At 45.9% G+C, this 21,553-nt stretch overlaps 1 protein-coding gene across 1 annotated transcript in view; it reads right to left on the bottom strand.

Annotated features, from left to right (window-relative positions):
* The window catches only part of LOC134568708 (calcium-activated chloride channel regulator 2-like), a 66,391-nt gene that overhangs the window by 17,940 nt on the left and 26,898 nt on the right, over nucleotides 1–21,553 (bottom strand). The window contains exons 7-9 of the mRNA XM_063427360.1: nucleotides 13,035–13,259; nucleotides 7,605–7,782; nucleotides 6,721–6,827 (exon numbers count right to left, since the gene is read on the bottom strand). Of these exons, the coding sequence (XP_063283430.1) occupies nucleotides 6,721–6,827; nucleotides 7,605–7,782; nucleotides 13,035–13,259 (510 nt within the window). The remainder of the gene's footprint in view (nucleotides 1–6,720; nucleotides 6,828–7,604; nucleotides 7,783–13,034; nucleotides 13,260–21,553) is intronic.

The following is a 21,553-nucleotide window of genomic DNA, read 5'->3' as shown; positions in this document are numbered from 1 at the left end:
ACAATTTCTACTGCTAGTGATGCTGGTATGACTATTCTTCCATCTTCTAGCTGATACCACTTGTTCTCCAGATACTTTCCCGGTTTAGTCTTTAACCACTCCTCTTCTTGAGCTGTATAAACTGGAGTCCATTGGGACAGTGGAGTTGGTATAAGAGCAGCTATATGCCCCACATACTCCTGTCTTCCTAATTCAGCAGCACGCTTAGCTGCACTATCTGCCATCCGATTTCCCTTGGTTACATCACCATCTCCTCTCAGATGCGCTCGACAATGTATGATACCGACTTCTTTCGGCTCCCACACTGCTTCCAATAGTTGTAGGATTTCAGCTGCGTATTTGATTTCTTTGCCTTCTGAATTCAGTAGTCCTCTTTCTTTATACAAAGCTCCATGGGCATGAGTGGTTAAAAACGCATACTTAGAGTCCGTATAGATATTCACTCTTAAACCTTCAGCCAATTGTAACGCTCGTGTTAGTGCTATTAATTCTGCCTTTTGTGCTGATGTTCCTTTCGCCAGTGGCCGAGCTTCTATCACCTTGTCTATTGTTGTTACTGCATATCCTGCATAGTGGATCCCTTCTTTCACATAACTACTGCCGTCGGTATAATATTGAACATCGGGGTTCTGGATGGGAAAATCACGAAGATCTGGTCTACTTGAGAATACTTCATCCATTACTTCCAAACAATCATGTTGACTTTCAGTAGGTTGTGGCAAAAGGGTAGCTGGATTTAAGGTGTTTACAGTCTCTAAATGCACTCTTGGGTTTTCACACAACATTGCTTGATACTTGGTCATACGACTGTTACTAAACCAATGATTTCCTTTGTAATCCAACAACGTCTGTACTGCATGTGGGACTCGTACATAAAGTTCTTGACCCAGAGTGAGTTTATCGGCTTCAGCTACTAGCAGGGCGGCTGCAGCTACGGCTCTTAGACAAGGTGGAAGTCCGCTGGCCACTGCATCCAATTGCTTAGACATGTAGGCAACAGGTCTTTGCCATGATCCCAAGTACTGTGTCAATACTCCCACAGCCATTCTTCTTTGCTCGTGTACATATAAGTAGAATGGTCGTGTGTGATCAGGTAGACCTAATGCTGGGGCACTCATCAAAGCCTTCTTCACATCTTCAAATGCCGTTTGCTGTTCTTGGGTCCATAAGAAGGGGTCGTGCTCTGTACCTTTGATAGCTGCGTACAGAGGTTTTGCTAGTATCGCATAGCTGGGAATCCATATCCTACAGAAGCCTGCTGCCCCCAAGAATTCTCGCACTTGTCTTCTATTCTTGGGTATTGGTATTTGGCAGACAGCTTCTTTTCTCTCTGGCCCCATAATTCTTTGACCTTCAGAGATATGGAATCCCAGATACTTGACAGTTGGCAAACACAACTGAGCCTTCTTTCTAGACACCTTGTATCCTGCCTTCCAGAGAATGTGCAGTAGATCGTGCGTTGCTTGCTGACAGATTTCTTTTGTAACTGCTGCTATCAACAAGTCATCTACATATTGTAACAAGACACACTCTCCTGGGATGGACTCGAAATCCAGTAGATCTTGACTTAGGGCTGAACCAAATAGGGTAGGTGAATTTTTAAACCCTTGGGGCAGTCTTGTCCAAGTCATTTGGCGTTTTGAGCCCGTTACAGCGTTCTCCCATTGGAAAGCGAAAATACATTGACTTTCTGCGGCAATTCGGAGGCAAAAGAAGGCATCTTTAAGATCTAAGACTGTGAAGTAAGTAGCCCCGCCCGGAATTAAAGCAAGCAGGTTATATGGATTGGGTACAACTGGATGTATACTAACAACCGCATCATTGACTGCTCTCAAGTCCTGCACAGGTCGATACTCATCTGTACCGGGCTTTTGAACAGGCAGCAATGGGGTGTTCCAGGGGGAAGTACAGAATTTTAGGATACCATACCGTATGAACTTATCCAGATAGGATTGGATGTTCTTCTTAGCCTTCTGCGGGATGTGGTATTGTCTTAGGCTCACTGGATAAACCCCAAGTTTCAGTTCAATTTTTATAGGTGGAATATTGCGGGCCAGTCCTGGTGGGTTGTTCTCTGCCCAAACTCCTGGTATGTTAAATAATGTCTCATCACTCCTAGGGTTTTGGCTAGTCAACGCTGTATAAAGTCGCCACTGTTCTTCCTTTGGTACAGATAATGTCATGATACCTGAAGGTCCATTAAACTTTAAAGATGTTGTTCCATTTGGTAGGAACGTAATCTGCGCTTGTAATTTTGATAGCATATCACGTCCCAGCAATTGGACTGGACATTCAGGCATATAAAGGAATTGATGTTTTATTACGTGGCCTCCCAATGTACAGAGTCGACTTTTAAGAACCGGTTTTTCAGCACTTCTTCCAGTTGCTCCTATCACAGTAATAGTCCTTCCAGATGGAGGAGCAACTAGATTAGTTACCACTGAATGTTCGGCACCAGTGTCGATCATGAACGCACTCCTTTTTCCCCCTATTGATACATCGACCATAGGCTCCGCTCGACCAAGGGGGATGGAGCCCGGTCGGTATCAATAGTCCTCCATGACCGTGTCAGCCAATCCTACGAAGTCCCTACCTTCTCTATCGCGGGACCTTTGCGCTGCTGGAATATACCTGTCTTCCCTAACACTTCCTCTGTTCCCATTACTCCCTCTATAACCATTACTCCCTCCGGGGCCTCCTCTACCTCTCGCTCTGCCTCTAAAGTTTCCGTAGCCTGCCCTGGGTAGGTCTCTCTCGTACTGCTCTCTTTGCGGACATTCGTTCCTCCAATGCCCTTCTTCCTTGCAATACGCGCACTGATCCCTACTCAAAGGCTCCCTACTCCATCTATTATTGCCTCTATCTGGGCCCCGTTTATCTACGCCTGCGATCGCTACAGCTAGCATATCAGCCTTTTTACGCATCTTGAGCTCTTCCTCTTTCTTGCTTTCTGTTTCCCTATTCATATAAACCTTATTCGCTACCTCCATTAGTTGGGTGATTGACATACCTGCAAACCCTTCTAACTTTTGTAGCTTGCGCTTAATATCTCCGTAAGCTTGGCTGACAAAGGCGGAGTTCACCATTCGGGAATTGTCTGCGTCTTCCGGATTAAAGGGGGTATACAAGCGGTATGCCTCCAATAATCGGTCATAAAAGACACTGGGCGCTTCATCGCTTTTCTGAATCACCTCAACTGTCTTCGACATGTTAATAGCTTTCTTTCCTCCGGCTTTCATGCCAGCAATTATAGCGTCTCTATAGGCTCTGAGTTGAACCATATCAGCACCATTTACGTTCCAATCGGGATCGGTGTTGGGATAATGTGTTGCGGCCCATGCTGATGGATTGGCTTGGTTTAAAGTACGGGCTTTATCCTCTAGTGCTTTAATGGCCGCTTGATTAATTCTTGTCCTTTCCTCATTGTTAAATAAAGTCATTAATAACTGCTGGCAATCAGCCCATGTCGGGTTATGTGTCTGTACTATTGAGGTGAACAGATCAGTCATAGCTTGTGGTTTCTCGGTATACGAGGAATTGTGGGTCTTCCAGTTTAAAAGATCGGTTGTAGTAAATGGGACATATACGAAGACAGGGTCAGCGTGTGCCATTTGACCTGCGGCATCGATATAGGCTGACCCGGGATTCAGACGAAGAGGCATCTGATAGTGTCTTAATTGTTGGGCACCGGTCAACTGTCGGGTCTGTATGGGGCTACGTGGAGGGGCATCAGTCATGGGTTCCAGTCGGGGAGAAATAGGGTATGGGGATGTGGGAGCTTGGTTTTGGGAAAAGGTGGTAAATAAAACACTTCGAGCCGAGCTAGATGAAGCTTGACCGGAAGTCTGAAGTGGCGCCAAATCAGGATATTCGTTTTTAATGGGGGTTGGTTCTGATTCCGGAAGGGGAGATTTAGTACGAGGGGGGGTAGATCCTGTACTGGAGGAGGAAGCGGAAGTGGATGGGGGTAATGAGGGGAGGGCTGCAGGACTTCCTGCGTTTGCGTCACTTCTTCTTAACGGAAAGTAAGGGGGTGGCAAAGGGATCTCGGACTCAGGGGGCGTGTCCAAAATGGGCCTAACACCAGTCCTAGTGGACGAACAAGTCCTAGCTACCATGAGGCAACATTGCTCCTCGTGGCATGTCCGGAGCCATTTTGGCGAGTCATTTACGGCCTGTCTCCAACAATCAACATAAGGAAACTGGCCGTAAAGTTCAGGCCTACCCGATACAGCCACGTGTAAGCGCTGTACCAGAGTTGGATCCAAACTGCCACGTGGCGGCCATGCCGCAACCAAAGTAGGCCACTCCCTAGTACACAAAGTGACCAAACGTACAGGAGACATTTTAACCCCAAAATCACAAGTTTTGAATCCCTTTTTAAAATTCTTCACCATACAACCTAAGGGATCCGGGATCGTTGACTGCGACGCACCCATACTTAACAATGGAACGTCGTCGACAACGAATACTATACACGCGTACTTATTCAACAGTCACACCCGTTTCCTCTGGCAACAGCACCACGTGGTACGGTTACCAAGTGAAACGTACACAATAACAATAAACACTCAGGGAATTCCCGTACACACACAGCTGTTACACCAGTCACTATATAATCAATATTATGCCCTTTGGCGTAACTATACAGTCACCCACGCTATAATTCTCTATATATGAATTACCCGTCTATAACACACCCCAGTAACATCGTCTTTTACAAATAGCGGTTACAGTACGGTTAGCATAGGTCAAAGCACAAGTTAAGGTCACAATACAATTATTAGTGGTTATGGTGTTAAACATGCAATGGACGACAATGATTAGTACTTATATACAGTGTCAGTATATATACAGGGTTATGGTACCGTGCACTATAATACAGCAACACACTATTAACACTCTCGCTAGACGGCTGAGCTCGCGCTATCTAACAAGATATACACTTTACTAAACAATCGTTAACACATTTACAATTCCCAACTAAACTATTGGCCAGTACCTTGATGGACTACCTAAAACTATATACACCCGTTTTGGTTAGCCACACTGCCCAATCACCACATATATAGCGAGCTAGAGAACCGAATTTACACAGGCGCCTCTTAGTCGCACTATCAAAAGTCTAGTGGGTTCCAAATTTACACGCCTTCCCACTTAGCCCAGATAGGATGAGAACTAGCGAACCGAATTTACACAGGCGCCGCTTAGTCTCCCGGTCCCTCCGACCTAGCGAACGTAATATACACCCTAGAACGCTAGTCTAGACAAGACACCGGTGTCCGGCTAGGGCTATTTACACCAGGACCCCGCCTGACTAACCAAATCAAACGGTCTGACTAAAGAGCGTTCGATCGAGCGGTGCGCCTTCGCTCCTTGCCTCCGACAGAGGGGGCAGATACACAGATTCAAAACCCCTTTGGGCCTACCGCACAATCGGTATACCCCTAGTGGGTCCTGCCGTCTAAAACAGCAGTTGTCTTACCTCCTCGTTCCTGAACCTGAGTTCACACTCATCGACGGGGACACCCCAGCACTTCTCACGTAGAGGCCGATGATCTCCTGGACAACAGACCAGTGGCGCCGAGACGAAGGGAGGTCCACGCAGAAGTTCAGGGGTGCAGCCGTAGAGAACGTGGGCAAAGATAGACCGTCTCACGCCTCTGCCTCTCAGCTACCGTTGAACGATGAGCTTCCCGGCCAATGCACCAAATGATACCGGAGAAACTGACGGAAGCCAAGCACAGAGAGATGGACACAGGTTTCTTCAGGAAGGAAGAGATTCTTTATTGGATCACCGATCGGGACTCAGAGGGACTAACGTCACCAAAATACAGCAAGTTCTGAGCCCCGGACAATAGTGCAGGCTCCTTATATAGGCATATAACTCCTCCCATATTAAGCTCCACCCGCACATTCTCTTAACCAATCAACACAAATAAGAATTAACTTCCTGTTTGACCGCATGGCTTGTCCAGCACAATGGAGGAGGGGGAATACTATATCCTGTATTCTTGCACATGCTCCGTACACTACTGATCGTATCTTGCCTCGTGCAACCAACTGATCGATACGTCAGCATATGCACGTACACATGCCACGTGGTAATCTCGGCCTACTAAATTTATTTTTACCGAGATTCCACCACAATCTCAGTTAATACCTTGGATCCCCCCATGGTTTTTAATTAAAGTGAGCATATACACATATGATACAGTACTTAATAAATATAATCAATTGAAGGAGTTAATACGATAGGATTTGGTGATCAGTTAATCAGGGTTTCTCACTCATGAGAATGATAAGCATGCACATTAGGTTAGATAAGCTATTTTACCACAAGCTTTGCATCAACATTGAATAATTTTCTACATTTTCTTTTAAATAAGCATTACTATTATGTAGTTCAGACAAATAAATCCATTTAATATGAATTGCCTCATTAGAAATGTAATATTAATTGCCTCATGCTCACTTCAATTCAAAACCATGGGGGGATCCAAGGTATTAACTGAGATGATTCAAATAGTTTCTAGTTTATACGATTATTCACGATTTATAATTGCCCAATGCTAATAGGGGTTACAGGATAAATCAATCATTCTAATACTGCCACTGCCAGTTGTGCAGACCTAGCTATCAGCTGGAAGTGAAACAAATTAATATGTCTGTGGTTTTTTGAATGTGTTTTCCTCAACAAACTGACCTTAACAAACTTACCTTAGCAAACTTATGTGTGTGGTCTCCATTTGAAGTAGATATTTCAGTGAAAGCACCAATCAAGCTGTCCGAAACCATATTACCAGAGGCAAAAAATGCAGATCCCCCTAAATGAATATAATATTACATTAAATACAAGCTGGATACAGATCATGATATTCTAGCCAATTAATTTATTTTCTCCTGGACAGCATTTACATATCACTTTAATGCTCAGCATAGGTTACTATAGGTAGCCATCCCTCGGTTTAGTTGAGGGTCCAGTTAATTAGACTAATTGTTTTAGGGCTCAGCCACAACATATAGAGTAGGAGGGAAGGAGTGAGAAAACTGGGGTTCTACTCTGAGTAATAGGGGGACCAAGGATTTCAGATCTTTTTTCTTTTTTTTCTTTACTGTTTATGCTGTGATCATGTTTTCACGGTTTGGGACTGATTTATATATGATCCATTATGCCCTTTGTATGGCTTTCTTTTCATATGATTTAGGTGGGGTTTTTTTGAGTCCAGTGTTTTTAATGTATTTATTTTTGTATTTTCAGTTCATTTGTTAGCTAATACAGTGGTGTTTTTGAAGAAGGAGAGGGTTTAACTTAAGTGGTTTTCAATAGCAAGACTGTGGAAAGATCACAAAAGTAGTACCGGGCCAAGCCATAAAAACTGGAGGACACAATCTCCAGATCCACAATGGTTCAAAGATATTAAAATAACTCTGAAAAGCTTTTTGATATACATTATTTGTATATTAAATCTATCTTATTTGACAAGATTGTCATATGAAGGACAGTGACACATACCCTACATACATCATCACCAATATATGCCGTTGTAACATTTATGGGAAGATAAAAGATTTATAGATTATACAAAGAACAAATAACTTACCTGTCATTTCCGACAAGCATTCCAGTTCTGAGTCAGCATTGGGGCCAATGGCAATTGTGTGGATTACAGAGCCACTGAGTAACACTTGGGAGAAGCATTTATCAAGATTTTCGTCTCTGCCACCAGACACTAAAATGATTTCATTTCCATCTCCATTACCATCAAGAGTTTTAAGCAACTACAAAAATTAAAATTCATATTTGCTGTTTATTTTTCATAAGTGCTTGAATCTGTGAGCAATGTTGCACTATGGCATATTAAAATAGAGTCATAGCCCATATTGGTCCATAATATGCAACCAGAATAATTATTTCTACTGCAGCATCTTTATTGTAACAATATGATAGATATAATGATTTAGGTACAGAAAGTTAACATGAAAAACAGAAAAAAACAAGATAATGGATCCCTGGAAACCTAGTGCAAACATATATGTCCAGATTTAGCTTAATCTGTGGATGAAGATGACTGATCTCTATAGCACTATATCATTATTGTTATTATTATTATTTATAAAGCGCCAACAAGTTCTGTAGCGCTGTACAATGGGTGGACTAATAGACACGTATTTGTAACAAGACAATTTGGACGCACAGGGACAGCGGGATTGAGGACCCTGCTCAATGAGCTTACATGCTAGAGGGAGTGCAGTATAGTGACACTAAAGATAAGGGTAGGGTAGAAAAGTAGGTTGCTAGGATAGTGTTCATTGAGGGTTTAGTGTTTTGTTTTGATGACAGTTTCAGGAGAGGAATCAGGGTGCGGGGAAGGAAAGCTGCCCACATATTAATTGATATGCTTTCCTAAAGAAATACACTTTCAAAGATTTTTTGAAGGAGTGGAGATTGGGTTAAAGTATAACCAAAAGTGAAAGTCATAGGAATGGTGCACCCCTAGAGAAGTCTTTAAGGTGAGAATCAGAGGTAGGAGTACGAACAGAGGTTAGACGTAGGTCTCTGGCAGATTGTAGGGGCCTAGATGGGATATATTTGTGTATTATGAGGATAAGTAGGTTGGAGCAGCATTGTGTAGAGATTTGTAAGCAAGTATCAGGATCTTAAATTGAGTCCTATATCTTACGGGAAGTCAGTAGGGACTGACAAAGGGGGGAGGCATGGGCTGACAGGAAGATGAGCCTCACCATCTCATTCATTATAGACTGTAATGGGGCAAGCTGGGAACATGTAAGACCACTGAGAAGCAGATTACAGTAGTCAAGGTGAGAGAGGACAGTGGCATAGTCAAGTACCTTTGCCGTATCAGGCGTTAAAAAGGGTCGGATGCACACAACGTTTTTGAGATGGAAGCTGCAGGATTGGCAATTGATTGGACATGAGGAGTGAAGGAGAGGTCGGGGTCAAAGAGAACACCTAGGCAGTGAGCCTAAGAGGTAGAGCGGATGGTAGCACCATTAACTAGCAAGGACACAGACAAGGGAGTAGCAACATTTGAGGGAGGGAAGACCAGAAGTTCTGTTTTGGACAGGTTCAGTTTAAGGAAATGAGCAGCCATATAGTTGGAAATAGTAGTGAGGCAGTCAGAGACACGAGTCAAGAGGGGTGGTGAGAAATCAGGGGATATCTGGCATGCACTAGACTCTAATATCCATGGTAAAGAAGACTCTTATGTTTTCTTCAATTACCATTCCCTAGAGAAAATACATATATGTATACCCACAGAGGTGCTCCCTCTTGCCCCTATCTCTCATCTCTCAAACTGTTGTTGTTATTATTATTATTGGTATTTATATAGCGCCAACTAATTTCACAGTCATTTACAATATTACGAAAGGGGGGAAATTTACAATAAATGAGACAATTACACAGTGACACAGGAATAATAGGTAGATGAGGACCCTGCTCAAACGAGCATACAGTCTAGAGGAGGTGCGGTACAAATACACAACAGGGCAGTAAGGGTGACAGCCACCAAACAAGGTGGAAAAGTAGCAGAGTTGGAGGTGAGAGTGAAGTATGGCTCTTTAGGAGAGCAAGAGACAGATTTGATTAGATAAGTTACTCTGGGAGTCCATAAAGATTTCTGAACAGATGTGTTTTGAGGGACTTTTTAAACAATTAAAGACTAGGTGAGAGTCTGATGGGGGTAGGCAGGCTGTTCCAAAGGAAGGGAGCTGCCTGTTAGAAGTCCTGCAAGTGCGGGTTAGCAGTAAGGGTGTGAGAAGCGGAAAGGAGGTGGTCATCGGCAGAGCGGAGAGACTGGAAAAGGGCATATCTATGAATCAGGGAATAAATGTAACAGGGGCTAGAGTTGGTTAGAGCTTTATAGGTAAGGGTCAGTATTTCGAATTGACACCTATAGGATACAGGGAGCCAGTGTAAGGGTCGATAGAAGGGCAAGCAACAGGTGAGAAAGATCAGCAGGGCGGCAGCATTCATTACTGATTGTAGCAGGGCAGGTCAGCCTCTGGGGAGACCAACTAGTAGAGAATTACAGTAATCCATGTGAGAGATTACCAGAGCATGGCAGCATCTTGTGTGAAAAAGGGTCAGATGCAGGTGATGTTGTTAAGGTGGAATCGACAGGTTTTAGCAACATATTGGATATGTGGGGCAAAGGTGAGGCCAGGATCAAAGAAAACACCAAGACAACAAGCTTGCAAGGATAGACTGATGCAAGTACCATCAACTTGCAGGGAAAGCGAAGGAGGAGGATCAGCATTATGAGGGGGAAAAATAGAGAAAACGAGTTTCAGAAAGTAGGAGGACATCCAGTCAGAGATTGGAGAAAGGCAAGAAGTGACTAGTTGTAGGACCACGGGGGATAGATGAGGGGAGGAGAGATATATCTGGGTGTCGCCGGCATACAGATGGTAGCAGAATCCAAAGGAGTTAATGAGTTTGCCAGGAGAAGCAGTATGAAGAAAGAACAAAAGAGGACCAAGAACCGAGACAGGGTGAGAGGAGGAGGTGTCAAAAGGAGACACTGAACGAACTTTGGGAGAGATAGGAGGAGAACCACGAGAGAACAGTGTCACAGAGACTAAAGAGTTTAGAGAACAGTGTCAAAGGCAGCAGAGAGGTCAAGAAGAATTAGTATGGAGTAGTGGCCTTTGGATGTAGCTGTTATTAGGTCATTTGTAACTTTAATAAGAGCAGTCTCAGTAGAGTGGAGGCGGCAAAAGCCAGATTGAAGAGGATTGAGGAGGAAGTTGGAATTTAGGAAGTGAGTCATCCGAGTAAAGACAAGTCTTTCTAGAAGCTTTGAGGGAAAAGGAAGCAGAGATATGGGATGATAGTTTGAAGGGGAAATGGGTCTAGGGATGGCTATTTTTAGGATGGGTACAACAGCAGCATGCTTAAGGGGAGCAGGGACAACACAAGATGAAAGAGAGCAGTTTAGGATGTGTGTTAAGTATGGTACAAGATAAGGGAAGAGAGATCTGATCAAGCGGACAGGTGTTGGGATGAGAGGAGAAGAGAAGCGAAGCCACCTCCTGTTCTGTAGCTGGGGAGAAAACCTGTAGGGTAGGGAAGGTACTGTACAATGTGTGGTTGCAAAAGGGAGGAGCAAAGGGGGAGAATTATTTCCTTAACTGTTCATTTTTACCGGTAAAGTAGCATGCAAGGCTGCTGAAAGGTCAGTTTGAGGGGGGGCTAAAGTTGGGCGAAGGAGAGAGTTAAAGGTATTAAAGAGATGCCTGGGACTGCATGAGCATGAACTAACAAGAGAAGAAAAGTAGGATTGTTTAGCAAAGGTGAGGGCTGTGCTATATGGATACAACATTTATTTATAATGGTTATAATTTAACCCCCCAGCCTCCTTACCTTTAGGAATGCTGGGGGGGGGGGTTTCCCTCTCCCGGGGGCTGCCGGTCGGTCGGGCGGCGCTGGTGAGGGAGCACTTTCCCCTGAGCGCTCTGCTCAGCTCCCTCACGTGCCGCAGAGTGATGCTGGGAGCCGGAATATGATGTCATATTCCGGCTCCCGGCATCACTCTGCTGTGCATGTGGGAGCTGAGCAGAGCGCTCAGGGGAAAGTGCTCCCTCACCAGCGCCGCCCGACCGACCGGCAGCCCCCGGGAGAGGGAGAACCCCCCCCCCAGCATTCCTAAAGGTAAGGAGGCTGGGGGGGGTTACATTTTTTTTTAAGTGAGTGTGCTAATGTGAGTGAGTGTGTGTGTTTGTTAGTGTGTGTGTTTGTTAGTGTGTGTGTCTGTTAGTGTGTGTGTGTGTCTGTTAGTGTGTGTGTCTGACTGTGTGTGTCTGACTGTGTGTGTCTGACTGTGTGTCTGACTGTGTGCATGTCTGTTAATGTGAGTGAGTGTGTGTGTGTGTGTGTGTGTGTGTGTGTCTGTTAGTGTGTGTGTGTCTGTTAGTGTATGTGTGTCTGTTAGTGTGTGTGTGTGTGTGTGTGTGTGTGAATGGGTCTGTTAGTGTGTGTGTGTGTGTCTGTGAGTGTGTGTGTCTGTTAGTGTGTGTGTGTGTGTGTGTGTGTGTCTGTGAGTGTGTGTGTCTGTTAGTGTGTGTGTGTCTGACTGTGTGCGTGTCTGACTCTGTGTATCTGTTAGTTTGTGTCTGTTAGTGTGTGTCTGTTAGTGTGTGTCTGTTAGTGTGTGTGTCTGTTAGTGTGTGTGTCTGTTAGTGTGTGTGTGTGTCTCTGTTAGTGAGTGTGTGTTTGTCTGTTAGTGAGTGAGTCTGTGTCTGTTAGTGAGTGTGTGTGTATTTAGAATGCAGGGCAGGCTGGAAGGGCTGGGTGGGGGTGTCGCAGGGGGGGGGGGGGGGGGGTAGGGGGCCCCTGAGTTTTTTGTCCTGCACAAAACCAGGATAAACCACTGGTCCCACCCGCTTTAATCTCCCAGCTCATCATATTACGAACACTTCATAATGCCACTGGACCTTCTAAGCTGGATTCTACACTTCTTTAGAAGACACAGACACCTGATCTATGTGAGATAGACTGGGAAAATATAGACTTAACCACTAACTGGTATGACGAAGTTCAGCTGCCCTAATCTGTGGCATGGAGACTTCAAGTTGTGTAGACATACAAAGACCACGTATTAACACATGGGAGCCTACACTAACTGCACATGCATCGGAACTTTTTGCTTTTCTACAGCCATATTTGCGTCAAAGACTAGCTTAAAGCATCAATTTGGTCAAATATCCAATAACAAAAAATACCACTAGCATCTGCCAAAGAGTAACTCACAAAATACACTAAAATATATCCCCTTAATAACTAATCAATTAGAACCCTACTATTCAATTAAAAAATAAACGGTTACCTTTCCTTATTCTTGTCATGCAATCCACATACTATGACCATACACTCATTCCAGTGTTCCATTTCTACTCTATGACATATATACCTATCTACCTTTATACCAAGTCTGTTTATAACAACTTCATTTTCAAGGGTAAAAACTATTATATGAGGTCAACTTTGTATGTATAAATATATATTTTACCTGGAGTCCTGACAGTACCCCTTTACAGATATATGATTCTCCACTGGCAGTATTAGGAAGATTAGAAGTAAGATTCCTACGCACATCATCATGGTCTATTTGGCGTAAAGGACTTCTGATTTCTGCTGTGTCATTGTAAGTTACAATAGCAAGATGGGAACCAACTTCAACGAAGTGAAGTATGAATAGTGCAGCAGCCTGATGAAGCCGATGGATCCGGTCACCCTACTTTCAAAAGATTAGAAATGCTTAAATGCTTAAGTCAAAATATACACAGTATACATACATATGGATAGATAGATAGTATTTTTTCATATATTTATATATTACAAGCAATCATCCTTACTTTTCCTATAAATCACAGGCTATTTTGTAGAATTAGAATAGATTAGATTACAACAGAGTGTAAGGTATACAAATACCCCTTCTTCCATCTCATACTCCAGAGGTGTCAAACAAGATTGAACTCACTTGTGCAACTGGCATATTATGTTGACCCTGTCCACTTTGCCAGTCCTGACAAAATGCCAGGAGGCTTTTCTCTTTACAGCTTGTGATAGAGAAACGTCAGAGTCATTTCATCCTCTCGTAAGCTTTACCAGTGAGCTATGTCACATTACAATTCATCAGCTCAGTAATGAAACTTGGAAATACCCTTTCTTGGAAAGCAAATGCAATTTTATATGTTATCCATCTTGATCTGGGTAACAGGTAACTCTCCAAATGATTTATGATGTCATCATGAAAGTCTATGGGAATTTAGATAAATCATTTGGAAAGTTGTTCCAACAGTATTGTATTATTTGGAAAGCTTATTAAACCGAGGCCAATGTATGATCTAAATCAGGGGTAGGCAACCTACGGCACTAGTGCCATGCACGGCACTCGAGGTGCCTTTGCACGGCACTCAAGGCTGCTAGAGCCAAACAGGCTCTGGCCTATCAGGAGTCCCAGTAAAACTTCAGATATCTGCAAATCCGAAAAGGTGGTGAAGGACAATCCTCAATTTATGCATTGCAGCACGTAGAGGAAGTGATCTCAGGTCACTTCCTCCCAGCACTTGTGAATGGGAATCCACACAGTAGTAGAGCAGCACGCAGTTGCTGTTGCAGCTCCTGTCCTTGACATGTACCTGGCCGGCCTGGTCCCCACTGGAACCCAGGGAAGTCACCCACACGGCTAGATACACACAGAAATGCAGCATAACCCTCCCCTCATACAAATAATACGGACAGCCCACACACAAACATACACACAATCCGCAACACCACTAACAATCCACATACATGCATACAACCCCACATGCAGCCTCTCACATGCAATATCCCAATAAGCCCCCACACACTACCAAACACACAATGTGACATATCCAACCACACACACAATTTCACTAGCAGCCCCCATACACAGCTTACATTCATATGTATCATACACAGTACCATAAACTACTGTATATGAACATATACAATATAACAGCTCATATACGCAGGGCTGTCTTTAACGCAGGGCAAACAGGGCAGCTGCACCGTGAGCCCCGCTGGCCTCAACTATTTCTCACCCCCTGGCCGGTAATCCGCACACTGAGGAGGCCCACCGGCTGGCCCATGCACAAAGGGCCACCCGGTGGGCTTCTATCAGCAGGGGTCTGGTTGCGCGCTAAGGGGCTTTAACAGCGCGAGCGGGCCCCTTGCTTTTTGGCAGCAGGCTGGGAGGAAGGGACGGCCATGCATCACTTCCTCCCACAAAGAGAGGAACGCGCAGAGTGGAGGGGGGCTGGTCGAGAGAGCCAGACCCCACCTCCCAACACCTTCAGCCACCAGCAGGAAAGGTAGGAAACTGGAGGGTGGGTTTAAAAGTGTAAATTTGGCGTGTGTTAGTATGCTTGTGTGTGTGTGTGTGTGTGTCATTATATCTGTGTGTGTGTCATTATATCTGTGTGTGTGTCATTATATCTGTTTGTGTGTCAGCATGTCTGTGTGTGTCAGTCAGCATGTCTGTGTGTGTCAGCATGTCTGTGTGTGTCAGCATGTCTATGTGTGTCAGTCAGCATGTCTGTGTGTGTCAGTCAGCATGTCTGTGTGTGTCAGTCAGCATGTCTGTGTGTGTCAGCATGTCTGTGTGTGTCAGTCAGCATGTCTGTGTATGTCAGTCAGCATGTCTGTGTGTGTCAGTCAGCATGTCTGTGTGTGTTAGTATGTCTGTGTCAGCATATCTGTGTGTGTCAGTACATCTGTGTGTCAGTATGTCAGCATGTCTGTGTGTGAGTGTCAGCATGTCTGTGTGTGAGTGTCAGCATGTCTGTGTGTGTCAGCGTTGGGGTTGAGTACGTGATTTCACGCCTTGGGAGGGGGGACAGGGTCCAGGGGGCCCCAAGCAAATGCTTTTCCCAGGGTCCAGTCAATATTAAAGACGGACTTGCATAGACGCACATATACAACGATACAAAGCAATAACAGTAAAAATAACACGCTACGGGACATCACAATACTATATCAGCACAGTGCTGCTAAAAGGTTGCCTACCCCTGATCTAAATATTAAAACTGTGTGTATTGATAGATAGAGATGTCCAGAATAGTTCGCTGGCGAATAGTTCCCGGCGAACATAGCTTGTACGCATTTGCCGCGCCGGGCGAACATATGCGATGTTCGGTCCGCCCCCTATTCGTCATCATTGAGTAAACTTTGACCCTGTACCTCACAGTCAGCAGACACATTCCAGCCAATCAGCAGCAGACCCTCCCTCCCAGACCCTCCTACCTAATGGACAGCATCCATTTTAGATTCATTTGGAAGCTGCATTCTTAGTGAGAGGAGGGACAGTGTAGCTGCTGCTGATTTAATATGGAAATCGATAGCTAGGCTAGTGTATTCAGTGTCCACTACAGTACTGAAGGACTCATCTGATCTCTGCTGTAAGGACAGCACCCCAAAAAGTCTGCTTTTTTTTCCTGTGTAATCTAATTGCAGTTGCCTGCCTGCCTGCGTGTGTGTCAGGCTCACAGCATATACTGTGCCCACTTGCCCAGTGCCACCACTCATATCTGGTGTCACAATAGCTTGCATTTAAAAAAAACTAAACTTTTTTGACTGTAATATAATAGCAGTCAGTTTCCTTCACACGTGTGCGTTTCAGGGCCTGACAGGGCACAGTGTCAAACCAGTGCAACTCATATCTGGTGTAACAGTAGTGCACGTTTAAAAAAAACAACACTTTTTTGACTGTGAAATAATAGCAGTCAGCTTCCTTCACACGTGTGCGTTTCAGTGCCTGCCAGGGCACAGTGTCACACCAGTGCAACTCATATCTGGTGTAACAGTAGTGTACATTTAAAAAAAAATGTTTTGACTGTAATAGATTCAATAGCAGTTAGCTGTCTGCAAGCGTGTGTGTCAGGCCTACAGCGTCTACTCTGCCAACTTCTGCCAGTGCACAATGCCACTCATATCTGTTGTCACAGTAGCTTGCACGCATAGTACCACTAATCGAAAAAAAAATGACAGGCAGAGGCAGGCCACCCCGCAGGGGCCGTCGTGGTCATGGTGCTGTGATTCCCTTTGGCCCTAGAATAATGCCCAGTGTTCAGAGGCCCTGAACTCGAAAAGTTCTGAGGACATAGTTGACTGGCTAACATAGGACACCCAATCTTCTACAGCTGCCGCTCGGAACCTTGACGCACCATCCTCCTCCAGCTTAGCTTCGGGCACCTCTCAAGATACCACTCACCCACCTGCCGCCACCACCAACACTAGCACCACAGCCGCTTCACTTGGTATGTCAGAGGAGTTATTTACACATCCGTTTGAAGAAATTAGTGATGCGCAACCATTATTGCCAGAGGATGTAGATAACAGGGATATGTCTCAGGCAGGCAGCATTACACACATGGACGTACGTTGTGATGATGATGATGTTGTACCCGCTGCTGCTTCCTTTGCTGAGTTGTCAGATACAAGTGAAGCGGTTGATGATGACGATGCGTCCATGGATGTCACGTAGGTGCCTGCTCGGCAATAAGAAGAACAGGGCGAAAGTTCAGATGGGAAGACAGAGAGGAGGAGGAGACGAGTTGGAAGCAGGGGGAGGTCATCGCAAGGAGCTAGTGGCACAGTCAGACAGCATGCATCGGCACCCGGGGTCAGCCAGACAGCACGCCAATCAACGCATGCTGTTGCCACCACCAGAATGCCGTCATTGCAGAGCTCAGCAGTGTGGCATTTTTTTTGTGTGTCTGCCTCTGACAACAGCGATGCCATTTGCAACCTGTGCCAAAAGAAACTGAGTCGTGGGAAGTCCAACACCCACCTAGGTACAACTGCTTTGCGAAGGCACATGATCGCACATCATAAACGCCTATGGTATCAACACATGAGTACAAGCAGCACACAAACTCAAAGCCACCATCCTCCTCCTGGTCCAGCATCTTCAGCCACGTCAACCATTGCTGTCCTCCTTGCCCCCTCTCAACCATCCGCCACTCCGTCTCTCGCCTTGAGCAGTTCCTGCTCATCTGCCCACAGTCAGGTGTCTGTCAAGGACATGTTTGAGTGTAAGAAGCCAATGTCACAAAGTCACCCCCATGCCCGGCATCTGACAGCTGGCTTGTCTGAACTCTTAGCCCGCCAGCTTTTACCATACAAGCTGGTGGAGTCTGAGGCGTTCCAAAAATTTTTAGCTATTGGGACACCGCAGTGGAAGGTACCCGGCCGAAATTTCTTTGCACAAAAGGCAATCCCCAACCTGTACTCGATTGTGCAAAAGGAAGTAATAGCATGTCTGGCACACAGTGTTGGGGCAAAGGTCCATCTGACCACTGATACCTGGTCTGCAAAGCATGGTCAGGGCAGGTATATCACCTACACTGCGCATTGGGTAAACCTGCTGACGGCTGCCAAGCATGGAATGCGTGGCTCTGCAGAGGAGTTGGTGACACCGCCACGACTTACAGGCAGGCCTGCTGCCACCTCCTCTACTCCTCCTACTCCATCCTCTTCCATAACCTCCTCGGCTGAGTCCTCTTCTGCTGCTGCGTCTTGCTCCACATCAACGGCACCCCCCAGCTCCCCAGGTACTATTCCACATCCCGCATACGGCAGTGTCACGCCGTCTTGGGGTTGACTTGCCTGAAAGCAGAGAGTCACACTGGACCAGCACTCCTGTCCGCCCTGAACGTACAGGTGGATCAGTGGCTGACTCCGCACCAACTGGAGATCGGCAAAGTGGTTTGTGAAACCGGAAGAAATTTGTTGGCGGCCTTGAATTTGGGCAAGTTGACACATGTGCCGTACATGGCACATGTGTGTAATCTGATCGTACAACGCTTTGTGCATAAGTACCCAGGCTTACAGGACGTCCTGAAGCAGGCCAGGGAGGTGTGTGGCCATTTCAGGTGTTCCTACACGGCCATGGCACACTTTTCAGATATCCAGCGGCGAAACAACATGCCAGTGAGGCGCTTGATTTGCGACAGCCCGACACGTTGGAATTCAACACTCCTAATGTTCGACCGCCTGCTCCAACAAGAAAAAGCTGTTAACGACTATTTGTATGACCGGGGTGCTAGGACAGCCTCTGCAGAGCTGGGAATTTTTTTGCCACGTTACTGGACGTTCATGCGCAATGCCTGTAGGCTCATGCATCCTTTTGAGGAGGTGACAAACCTAGTCAGTCGCACCGAAGGCACCATCAGCGACATCATACCATTTGTTTTCTTCCTGGAGCGTGCCCTGCGAAGAGTGCTGGATCAGGCCGTAGATGAGCGTGAAGAGGAAGAGGAAGAGTTGTGGTCACCATCACCACCAGAAACAGCCTTATCAGCATCGCTTGCTGGACCTGCGGCAACGCTGGAAGAGGATTGTGAGGAAGAGGAGTCAGAGGAGGAATGTGGCTTTGAAGAGGAGGAGGAAGACCAACCACAACAGGCATCTTAGGGTGCTCGTTGTCACCTATCTGGTACCCGTGGTGTTGTATGTGGTTAGGGGGAAGAACATACCTTCAGTGAGATCACTGAGGACGAGGAACGGGACATGATTAGCTCGGCATCCAACCTTGTGCAAATGGGGTCTTTCATGCTGTCGTGCCTGTTGAGGGACCCTCGTATAAAAAGGCTGAAGGAGAACGACCTGCACTGGGTGTCCAGACCCCCGGTATAAGCAGAAAGTGCCTGAAATGTTACCGAATTACCACAAGTCGGAAAGGATGCAGCAGTTCCAAAATAAATGAAAAAGTATGCTTTACACAGCGTATAAGGGTGATGTCACAGCACAACGGGAATCTAACAGGGGAAGAGGTGAAAGTAATCCTCCTCCTCCCACGACCACGCCGGCAAGGACAGGATGCTTTACAGACGTGTTGTTGATGGAGTACATGCAGAGCTTTTTAAGTCCTACGCATCGCCACAGCCCTTCGGGGTCCACCCTCAGAGAACGACTTGACCGACAGGTAGCAGACTACCTCGCCTTAACTGCAGATATCAACACTCTGAGGAGCGATTAACCCCTTGACTACTGGGTGTGCAGGCTTGACCTGTGGCCTGAGCTATCCCAATTTGCGATATAATTTCTGGCCTGCCCCACTTCACGTGTCCTGTCAGAAAGGACCTTCAGTGCAGCAGGAGGTATTGTCACTGAGAAGAGAAGTCGCCTAGGTCAGAAAAGTCTAGATTACCTCACCTTTATCAAGATGAATGAGGGATGGATCCCAAAGGGACTGACAGTGGGCGATACATTCCACTAAAAAAGGCCTGATGAGGGGGATGTAACAGGGATTAAACTGATAAGAATAGTACTACTTAACACACCACTCCTATCTGGTGGCACATTAGATTGCACACGCAGTGCCCCAAATTTGAAGTAGGAGGACCGACCAAGCATCTTTTTCCATCTCCCGGTTCCTAAAATCGATGCCATATACACTTCCCCTGATAGGGGACGTAACAGGGATTAAACTGATAGGAATAGTACTACTTAACACACCTTATAATAACGCAGAGAGAGGCAATGCAGAGAGAGGAGTCTGAAGAAGAGGAGTCAAAGGAGGAAGGAGGCTTTGAGGAGGTGGAAGACCAAACACAGCAGGCGTCCCAGGGGGCTTGTTGTCACCTTTCGGTGACCGTTGGTGTTGTACGTGGCTGGGTGGAGGAAGAGACCTTCAATGACATCAGTGAGGACAAGGAACAGGACATGGCTAGCTTGGTATCCAACCTTGTGCAAATGGGGAGTTTGCGGTTGTGCAAATGGACTTTTTGCGGTTGTTTGCGGTGCGTTAAACGGGGAGTTTGGTCTGTCACTGTGAAGCGGGCGTAACCCTTACACTACCTGATCGATACAACATCATACCTGATGTTTTAAATCACGTTATTCCAAACAATTTAGGAATGTTAGGTGATTTATGCCCTTTATGGATTAAAACCAGACTCTGCATCAACTATGTAATTTTCCATGGGAGTTTTGCCATGGATCCCCCTCCGGCATGCCACAGTCCAGGTGTTAGTCCCCTTGAAACAACTTTTCCATCACTATTGTGGCCAGAAAGAGTCCTTGTGGGTTTTGAAATTCGCCTGCCTATTGAAGTCTATGGCGGTTTGCCCGGTTTGCCCGTTCGCGAACATTTGCGGAAATTTACGTTCGCCATTCACGAACCGAAAATGTTATGTTTGCGACATCTCTATTGATAGAGTGATGTGTTTGTATTTGTTGTATGATGCATTAATAAGTATACTGCCTTCCTAGAGATTAGATAGCAGATGGTTTGTATAATTAATAATCATAACATTTTATTTGCTATTTCCCATTAACCAACACTGCAATGAGCTATGACTGGTATTGCAGTTTTGGTTGATGGGAAATCTTAATATAAAAAGTGATGTTATAATAAATCAGTTCTCTAGAACCATCCAAAATGACAATACAAGGGGCAATGACTGGTGATAAAGCGTATATGTTTGGCAAATCAAAGATGTGGATGTTCTATTTATTTATTTATTTCGTTTTAAATTAAGTAGGTCCCCCCCTTATTGTTAATTTTAGGGCCCCCACCCACTGCTCAGGGGTGGGGGCCGGGGGGGGGGGACAGTAGGTCCCCCCTTATTGTTAATTTTAGGGCCCCCACCCACCACTCAGGGGTGGGGGCTGGGGGGGACAGTAGGTCCCCCCTTATTGTTATTTTTAGGGCCCCCACCCACCGCTCAGGGGTGGGGGCCGGGGGGGACAATAGGTCCCCCCCTTATTGTTAAATTTAGAGCCACCACCCACCGCTCAGGGGTGGGGGCAGGGGGGACAGTAGGTCCTCCCCTTATTGTTATTTTTAGGGCCCCCAACCGCCGCACAGGGTTGGGGGCCGGAGAGGGGGAGGACAGTAAGTCCCCCCTCATTATCTTTATGGCCCCCACCCATCGCCCAGGGGTGGGGGCCGGTGGGGGGAGGACAGTAGGTCCCCCCCTCATTATCTTTATGGCCCCCACCCGCCGCCCAGGGGTGGGGGCCAGAGAGGACAGTAGGTCCCCCCCTCATTATCTTTAT

Source organism: Pelobates fuscus, chromosome 7, assembly GCF_036172605.1.
Source record: "Pelobates fuscus isolate aPelFus1 chromosome 7, aPelFus1.pri, whole genome shotgun sequence".
Classification (NCBI taxonomy): Eukaryota; Metazoa; Chordata; class Amphibia; order Anura; family Pelobatidae; genus Pelobates; species Pelobates fuscus.
This window is presented reverse-complemented; position numbering and strand designations above follow the sequence as displayed.